The sequence below is a fragment of the Thunnus maccoyii genome, chromosome 11, assembly GCF_910596095.1.
Source record: "Thunnus maccoyii chromosome 11, fThuMac1.1, whole genome shotgun sequence".
Lineage (NCBI taxonomy): Eukaryota > Metazoa > Chordata > Actinopteri > Scombriformes > Scombridae > Thunnus > Thunnus maccoyii.
The window spans coordinates 32,375,145-32,384,417 of NC_056543.1; the positions used below are offsets into that span (position 1 = coordinate 32,375,145).

The following is a 9,273-nucleotide window of genomic DNA, read 5'->3' on the forward strand; positions in this document are numbered from 1 at the left end:
TATGACCTGAAACGTGATCACATTTCCATTGAAGTCCCAAAACTAGATAAAGAGGCATCAGTTACACAAATGAGACAAAAACCTTACATTTGTTCATTTATTTATTGAGGAAAATGATTCAGTGTTACATATTTGTGCATGGAAAAGTATGTGAACCTCTAGGATTATCAATTTATTTGAAGGGGAAATTAGAGTCGGGTGTTTCAATCAATGGGATGACAATCAAGTGTGAATCTGAGAGGCCCTGTCTTATTTAAAGAAGAAGAATCTGGGTCCTCACTATCAAAGTATGAGTTTTATGCTCATGGCTCAAACAAAGGATATTTCTGAGGACCTTAGAAGAAGAGTTGTTGATGCTTAGCAGGCTAGAAAAGGTTACAACCCCCACCAGTCAACTGTCAGGCAGATTGTATATAAATTGAAGACATCCAACACCATTGTTACCCGGCCTAGGAGTGGTCGAACAACAAAAATCACACCAAGAGCAGGTGTGTAATACTCCGGGAGGACTCAATAAACCCCAGGGTAACGTCTAGGAAACTAACGGCCTCTCTTTCAGTGGCTACAATCAATGTTCATGAGTCCACCACCAGGTGGATTATATGCATGGCAGAGTTGCAATGAAAAAAACACTTCTCTCCAGAAAGAACATTGTTGCCATCTGCGGTTCGCTCAAGACCACATGGATCAGCCACAAGGTGACTGGAACAATGTTCTGTGGATGGATTAGACCAAAATTGAACTTTTTGGCTTAAATGAGAAGCATTATGTTTTGCAATGAGCAAACACTGCATTCCAGGACAAGAACCTTATCCCATCTGTGAAACATGGTGGTGGTAGTATCATGGTTTGAGCTGCTTTGATGCCTCTGAACCAGGACAGCTTGCAATCATTGAAGGAACTATGAGTTCTGAGTTGTACCAGCACATTCTACAGGAAAATGTCAAAAAAAATGTCATCTGTCTGTGCTCAACAGAAAGTGGGTCATGCAGTAAGACAACAATCCTAAACACACGAGTTGTTCTACCAAACAATGGCTAGAGCAGAAGAAAGTTAATGTTTTGGAATGGCAAAGTCAAAGTCCTGACCTTAATCCTATAGAAATGCTGTGGAAGGACCTGAAGCAGTTCATGCAAAGAAGCCCACCAGCATCCCTGAGTTGAGACATCATTCTATAATGATATACCGATTTATGTGAAAAATCCTTCAAACTTCAAAGATAAAACTTCATCATTTATGTTATGCCCCTGTTAGTGTTTTTTAGGTCAGTGTGTCATGAGTGACGATAAACAAGACGATAAGAATTGTTGCCCGTGTTATTTTCAAATGAGCTCATTTTATATCTATGTAACCACTCTGTTTGAGTGGTTTGAGTGAGTTTTTGAGGTGAGATTTACTGTTTGGCTGAGATTCATGTTGGTAATGCACACTGTATGAAAAGTTTTGAAAAAGTGGTTTCAGTATTAATTGGTGCTTGTTAGCAACTGAAAAAACTGTAATACAAACTACAACTACAGTGCCCAGCTGTAGAAAATGAAACTGTAATTTGTGAGCTGTTTTCAAAGACTTGAATCTTCAGTAGGAGACTTTCTGAGACAGAAAGTATGGAGAGATGGATGAACACACTATTGGTTTTGGTCTTTTAATGGGATTTGTTGACAGTAAAGAGAACATAAAACAGTGCCAGCCTTTTAAAGAACACACTAACCAACAGTGACTGATCTCAGCCATCAGCTCAGGATCAGATATTATTAGTGATCTATGATAATAATTGACAGTAAATACATTCTATTAAGTTCATTTCAATATATATTCATTTATAAATTCAGGTTTGTCTGCTTGTTGAACATTTGTTGACACTTTGCTTATGCTTTGTGAGGCAGTCAAGACTAAAATACTGTATCTACTGTTAGTAGCAATGACTATATATGATTTTAATCATGTACACTGTCTGTATTCTATAATGTACAGTATTGGATGGACAGCAGTGTCTGTGTCATAGAGACTGACATTCTAGAACTGTCATGTCATGATGCAACAAAGGACATTCTGATTCAGCTCAGCAGATTTTGACTTAAGATCCTGAAACAGTACAGAGCAGCTGGTTAACATTTTACTCACGTTGTATCTACGGAAAGATCTACAACCATGTTTAAAATGCCTCGCTGTCTACGAAAGGTTAGTTTTACAAATGTTACACAGTTTCTGTACTTTCCACCTTGTTTATGTCAACTTGGAAGTCAGAAATAGTGCTATTTCTCTGACTTTCTTCAACAAGAGTTTTATAGATAGCAGGGTCTGTGAACACAGCTTATATCTGCTATGAAGACACATGATTTTTCTTTCAATTAACAATTAATTTGCTACATTTTTCTTTATCCTGAACAGAAAAATCAAGTGTCAGTTGTGGAAGATGAGAGCCAGCTGTGCTCCATCTCTAGTGCGAGGTAAGAAAAGTTCACCTGCACACAGTGAACTGAGTGAGCAGAAAAATAGAAACACCTGTACCATGAGATGCAGACTGTAGTGATGTTGTAGTGGACTACAGTATATTGAAAGGTGTTTCTGATATTTAGTCAACTTCTCTTAAATGTATGGAGTCAGAAACTTCCATCATGATGTACTCCAACACATCAACACTAACTACAGCCTCCAGAGTGAGCACAGAGTTGAATCATCAGCATCAACAACAAATATCAATTAGTAGGATTTATTACAAGTGTTACAGGGTTTCTACTTTTTCTATATTTGTAATGGTCCCCTGCGTCACACACTAACTTGTCATTTGCTTACAAAGACTTGACTTGCACTTAAAACCAGCTCTGGTTTACACCTGCTACTAACAATTATCTTCATTATTAATGATTTTTTCTATTAATCTATTAATTCTAGTCTACAAGTTCCAAGTTGACATCCACAAATGTCAAAAGATATTCAGTAAACAACGACATAAACCAGAGAAAGGCAGCAAATCCTCACATTTATGAAGCTGGAACCAGGAAATGTTTGAGATTTTTGCTTCATAAATGACTCAAAGTTGAATAAATGAGTCAAATGACACTATTCTGTTATTTGCTGTATTGACTATGGAGAGTGATCAGTCCATTCAAACAATGCTGTCAAATGATTGTAAACATGAGTTGATGGTGAAAAGTCAAAGTGTGTTTGTGTTTTATCAGCAGTCAGAAGTCCTCTGTGGAGAAGCCACCAGGAAGGACTCCTTGGCTGCACAGACTGTTCGGTCGACCTGTGGTATGTTTGACAGGAAGTGCTTCACATTCACCTGATTTGAGCAGTTTGTAAACTCTCTATTTGGTATTTAGCCACAAAAGATGTCAGACATACTTTATTCTTATGATAGTTTTTGTTGTCACGTCAGAAGAGCGAAAGGGAAAGAGAGGAAAGGGGACAGCGCTCCGGCCACCAACAGAGGTAAAAACATCATTCCTCCTCCCACTAGCAGAGCTGACAGTGTCTGTACTAAGAGTCAGGAAATGATTTATCCACAGTTCAAACTAAGTCAGCAGTAGATTAACCAGCTGTGTTTGTCAGCAGAGTCACCTCCTCAGACGCTCCAGCCAACCAACAACCAGAGAAGAAGACTCGCTGGAGGTGCCGAGTCTTCGACTGCTGCAGAGTAAGTTTCACTGCTTCACATCAATCACACAGTCACCAGTCTGGACTAGTAAAGGATTCAAAAGTGTGTCTCTGTGTTACTGAACTGTGAGAGTCTTTGTTTCCTCCAACAGAGAAATCGACGAGTCGCTCCGGCTGCCGACGACCAGGGAGACGACGGAGAGCAGAGAATCCCTCAGAAACCTCAGAGGAGGTAACGAGACTCTTTTCACATCACTGACAGTGTTTGTCAGGAAGAAAGAAAGTCAAGCAAAAACAAAGTCTGCTACAGAATTACAGCCTGTCTCTCCCTCCATGTTGCAGCCCTGTCAAAGCTACAGATGGGACTCTCACTGCTGATGAGGTTGATGAGGTGGTGGAGTTTGATGCTCTCACTGAGGAAGAGGAGGAAGCTGTGACGAAGACAGAGAAGAAAGCAGCCAACAGAAAACATGAGCTGCACAGACTCACATCTTTCCTCCTCTCTGGGTATCGGACACTGGCCAACCAGGACTCGTCCTCCAACAGGTCACTTTCACATGTTCATAGTTCACATTCAAAAGCACAAAAATATCAAAAGCTGCCATCTGATGTCTGATCAGATTTGTTGACTTATTCTTTGATCAGATAGTTCCTGATTGTAATCAACATTTTCTCACTTTTTCACATGAAAAGCTCTTCAGACAACATCTGGTCTCTTTAGTGTGGCAGTACTGCAGCATCAGCATCAGCTCTGTCAACACATGTGTGATCGTTACATCACTTTTACATGAAAACATTGACTGTATGTTTATGTGTGTGTTTCTCTCTTCTTGTAGTGCCAAAACACATCACGTCCGTCATGGTGATGTCATGACCTCCCAGAGCCTCAGAAGTCAGCAGGTCGACTGGTTTGGGTGAGTAAATCTGTTTCAAAACACAAATATTTAACAGAAGGTTTGTTGTTGCTCTGTCACATCTCTAAACTAACAAATGGATCTGTAATAGAACATAAATCCATCAAAGCAAAGTGAAATCTAACTAGTGAGAGAAAAGCAGCTGCAGCTAGTGATGTTGATGTGTGTGCTGACAAGTTGTGTTTGTGTGTCAGCTTTCCCAATCCAGCTCAGATCTGCTATATGAACTCCAGCCTTCAGAGCCTGTTCACTATGAAGGACTTCATCACAGACATCATGTGCCAGGTGGAGGTGTGGGGTTCAGTGCCTCAGGCTGAACTGATCAGGTACAGCAGCCACACACACACACACACACACACACACACACACACACACACACACACACACACACACATTGAACTGAAATAACAGCAGAAGCTCTCCTCTCTTATTTTTTCTTCACCCTCTGCAGAAGACTCATGAACATCACGTTGCTTCACCGCTCCATCGACGTCCGTGACAAACTCCAGGCCCTCTTTATGTTCAAGAGCACCCTCTCTGTCCAGGCTCAGGAGTTCCAGGATTTCAACCAGAAAGTGAGTCAGCTGCTTTGATTGTTTCTCTTGTTTCACCTCCTCCTGATATTTCCTCCTCTGTGCATCAAACCCTGTGTGTGTCTCTGTGTGTTCAGGATGCTCATGAGTTGCTGACAACTCTCCTGGATCAGATGAGGAGTTTGTCGCCAGCGCTGCAGGAAGCAGCTGCCCGCGTGGGAAGAAGCTACAGGTGCCCCGTTGAAGACCACTTTGAGTTCCAGATGAAGAACACAAGGATCTGCAAGAGGTAAAAGAAGACAGAGAAACACATCACACACAATCACAGCTCAACACACTTGTCTCTTCATACAGCTTTTTTATGTATATATGCCATATGTCATATCACATATCTTCAGTGAAACAGCAAAACATGTTTCTCCCATTTTCCTTCTTTTCCCCATAAATACAAAACATTGTCAAAAGTTTCCACATTAAGTCTTAATGTTAAATCAGGATGCCACAGAGATTTTGAACCTTCTTTAACCTTCCAGCTGTGCTACTAAATCCCTACAACAGGACGCCTCATCATGACCTCTGCAGCTGTAATTTTATGTTCTGTACCTTGAATGTGCAGGTGTGGAGCCCGGACTACCAGAGAAGAGGACTTCAACAACCTGTCTCTGGACCTGGTGCCTGGAGCTTCAGTCCAGCAGATGCTCCAGGATTACCTGAAGGTAAGATCCACCTGTCCTCCTTCAGTGACATCATCCTTGCTGTTTTATTATGCAGTATGTCACTGACAGCATGTTGTCTCTGTTGTTCAGGAGACAGACTTGGACTTCAGGTGTGACTGCGGTGCCAACACATCTGGCCAGCAGTCCACCTTTGTGAACCTTCCCAAGTGAGTGACATCACATCCAACTGTGGTCCACTGACCTTAAAGGACCTGCTGAACTACACACACACACACACACACACACTTTACTTCTCCTTCATCTCCTTGTTCTCATGTCTTTTCTTCTTCTTGTGTTTACTTCCTGTCTACAGGGTGCTGATGCTTCATCTGAAACGTTTCCGCTTCACTCCGTTCCTGCAGCTGGAGAAGCTTCGATACCCAGTGGAGCTGTTCAGAGAGCTGCTGGTGACCTCCAGCCAGGTAAGAAACAACTCACCTGAGTCCAAATACAAAGTAAACATGTGGTCTGTGTGTACTGGTGTTTTATATGTGTGTGTTGTTGACTGTGTTCCTCCTCAGGCTGATGGTTGGTACAGTCTGGTGAGCGTCATCAGCCATTTAGGCTCTGGAGGGGAACAAGGTAAGATGATGACACACTGACATCACACTGTCACCTTCTGTGGTTCATCTATCAGCTTCTCAGACTCATTATTTGAGCATTTTTGTTAAACCATTTTTTGAACTGAAATGAATCATACACAAGTCAGCTGTAGAGATCAGTTGACCTTCATAACCTGTGCAAGTTAAGACACCTGATCTAACAGTGACTCCTCTCCTGTTAGGACACTACATAAGTGACGGAGTGCACCCAGATGTGGAGCTGGATGACCTCGCTGACCGCTGGCTCATTTATAACGATTCAGAGGTCACAGAGACAAAGGGGGCCTCTGTCTGTGAGCGGCGGCAGCGAGATGCCTACATCCTTTTCTACCAAAGACGGGTAAGATGACAAAAGTGTCTCTTCCTGAAGTCAAAGTGACTCTGATGTTGTTTGATTTGAACTGTTTCTCCAGACAGTGAGCCCACACACACGTTGTTGTTCACAGGGATTGTCTAATCCACCCACTCTGTATGACTGCAAGTGTTTTTCTCTGTTCTCAGATGTAGAGCAGTGTGGAGATGGGGGACTGTGTGGCACTCTCCTGAAGATGATGCAGTGGAGGTGAGCGACCACGGGAACTGGACATCACAGGTAAGTGTGTTCCTCTCTTTTGTCTTTCTGCAGGTGGTGAAGGAGAAGATGGAGATTCAGGTTGGACCAGCAGCTCGTATCGTGGTCTGAAGCAGCAGGAGGACCCCCAGCCCTCAGGAGGAGGGGCTTCTTCCAGAGAGCCTGGTTCCTCCCGAGGTTTCTCCACGTTAGAGGGAGTTTTTCCTCGCCACTGTCGCCACACAACTCGTCTCCTACATACATCATTCTAATGCGGCTCTGGATTGGACTGTTACTGTCAGACATGGAGATGAGTTGCTCTGAATCAACGTGGCTTGCTCTCTGGGAACGACCAGCTGTAAATAAAAAGAAATAAATAAATAACTTGAGAATTAAGAAGGATTTGATCCTGCTCTTTATTTGTGTATTTTACTCTCAGTGTTATTGAGTCTTTATGGTTGAAATGGACCTCAGTGATCAAGAAGTCTCATCATTGTCCACAACAGCAAACACTGAGTGTTACGTTCAATAAGTATAGAAACAAAGAAAGAGAAGACAGATCTTAAATAGATGTTCATACTGTTGAATTGTTTTGCCTAATATGTTTTGAAGGAAATGTAATTGCTGGTTTATATTTGTTGACATTTTTTCCTTCCTGTTCACAAAGTGTTAGACTCTTGTGGAGGAGACAGACAACTAACCATCATGTCAAATCAATTCAATTCATATTTATACTGAATTATTGCCCAAAGAGAGAGATGCATCACATGTGAGGATGGAGGAGTTTAATTCACCAAAGCAGACGTACTCGCTCACTCCAGCCTCATTTTGAGGAGACAACAGTTACTCACCAGGTGCATCGTCTCAACTGTCAAACGTGTAAAATAAGTCATAGTTTTAAAAGGAAAACGCCTGATAACTGCTACTCTGATACTGATTATGGATCTACAGCTGTCAGGCCTATAGAATGAGACTGATTAAAATCTGTTTATTACCAACAGAACAGAATGGACGTGAGGGAGAAACCAGCTATAAAGCCTCATTAGTTTGTGAGAGAGCACAGGTAAAGTATAAGTGATGTCCTGTCCAGGCTCAGCTGATATTATGGCAGTAATAACAACAGCAGGACTGTAGCTGTATACGTTTCCTCAATGAACCAAGATGCACTTGGAATGGAAAGTTAGAAAAAGCTTTTTGGTTTATGAAGAAATCATAAAGAATGTTACAGTGTTTTAATGATTCATTTATGACTCAAATTCTACACACATAATATTTTTATTTTATGAGTAAATATGATGATGTAAGAGCTTCACAGTTTATATGATTAATCTACAGTATTATAATCATACAATATTATTTTGGAAATCAAATCTGGCTCCAACAATTCAAGACTGGAAGTCTACAGTGGGACACTGTTCAAAGATATTCAGTATCAGGCAGTTCCTGAAAGTCTACGGTCAGATTATGGAAGCGCTTTGTCTATTAGGACACAGTAAACTCGGCAGTCACACATTTCTCTGTTCTGTATTTCTCTGTTTTGTGTCTTCAGGCTAGGCTAACCCATTGTTGCTAACTTTGGAGCCAACCTCCTTCACTTTTCCAGCATTTGGGGAGACAACAGACGTGACTTTTTAGCATTTATTAACTGACACACTGTAGTCTGTACTGTACATTTACTGCCAGACTGACAACTTACTACTAACCTTTTCCTCTGCTCCGCCTGCATCCACCGTCACTTCTCTGCCCCTCGCTCTTTCCCACTCGCTACGCAAATACACTATGCAATGACGTATTCCTCAACGGCGTTACGCTACCAGTAGTTTCCCAGGCAACGACAGAGGTTGACTCACGTACCGGAACAGAGCTGCACAGACTCCCAAACGCTATTGATTTCCAAATGAATGGATATTCATTCGGATATCAAATATTAAAAAATACTTTTTTAGCCTGGTTCTCATTGTGTCATTATGGAGAAACACAGATTCAGTAAACGTTCAGTAAACGTTGAGTACAGTCAGACCCAGCAGTCTCCATTAGGTTGGGCGAGTTCAAACTTGTGAAAACGGGGGTGTATTCAAAACACCCCGTAATTTGTTAGTCTGTTCCTCCCGCCGCAGGACATAATGGATTAATCCTGGAAAGCTATTGATGTAGCACTTTTCTCCTTATGAAAATAACACGGAGATTATTCGACCAATGAGAATTTAGTCAGAGAGAGCATATCGACCAACTAATCGACCAGTCGACCAGCAGACTACAGCCCTATTGTCTATATTGTTTGTTTGTTTCTGCTTGTGTTTTTGCAGTGATGTGGAGGATGTTTGTGTTGGTAAATAATAAAACACAATACTAACATTGCAG

At 41.6% G+C, this 9,273-nt stretch overlaps 1 protein-coding gene across 5 annotated transcripts; it reads left to right on the plus strand.

The window, feature by feature from the left end:
• The first annotated feature begins 605 nt into the window (after nucleotides 1-605).
• LOC121907490 (ubiquitin carboxyl-terminal hydrolase 37-like) lies at nucleotides 606-7,308 on the plus strand. 5 transcript variants are annotated; one of them, XM_042427091.1, is made up of 17 exons: nucleotides 606-698; nucleotides 2,389-2,447; nucleotides 3,180-3,252; nucleotides 3,362-3,432; nucleotides 3,556-3,637; nucleotides 3,750-3,829; nucleotides 3,940-4,143; nucleotides 4,434-4,511; nucleotides 4,706-4,837; nucleotides 4,963-5,086; nucleotides 5,182-5,333; nucleotides 5,661-5,760; nucleotides 5,851-5,927; nucleotides 6,074-6,182; nucleotides 6,282-6,342; nucleotides 6,545-6,702; nucleotides 6,864-7,308. In XM_042427091.1, the coding sequence occupies exons 1-17, from the start codon at nucleotides 621-623 to the stop codon at nucleotides 6,867-6,869; spliced, it is 1,644 nt and encodes a 547-aa protein (XP_042283025.1). In that variant the 5' UTR covers nucleotides 606-620; the 3' UTR covers nucleotides 6,870-7,308. The 5 variants fall into 5 exon arrangements, with proteins under 5 accessions (XP_042283025.1, XP_042283028.1, XP_042283024.1 ...); XM_042427094.1 differs by lacking the exon at nucleotides 606-698 and adding an exon at nucleotides 1,525-2,178; XM_042427090.1 differs by lacking the exon at nucleotides 606-698 and adding an exon at nucleotides 2,185-2,296.
• The last annotated feature ends 1,965 nt before the right edge of the window (nucleotides 7,309-9,273 follow it).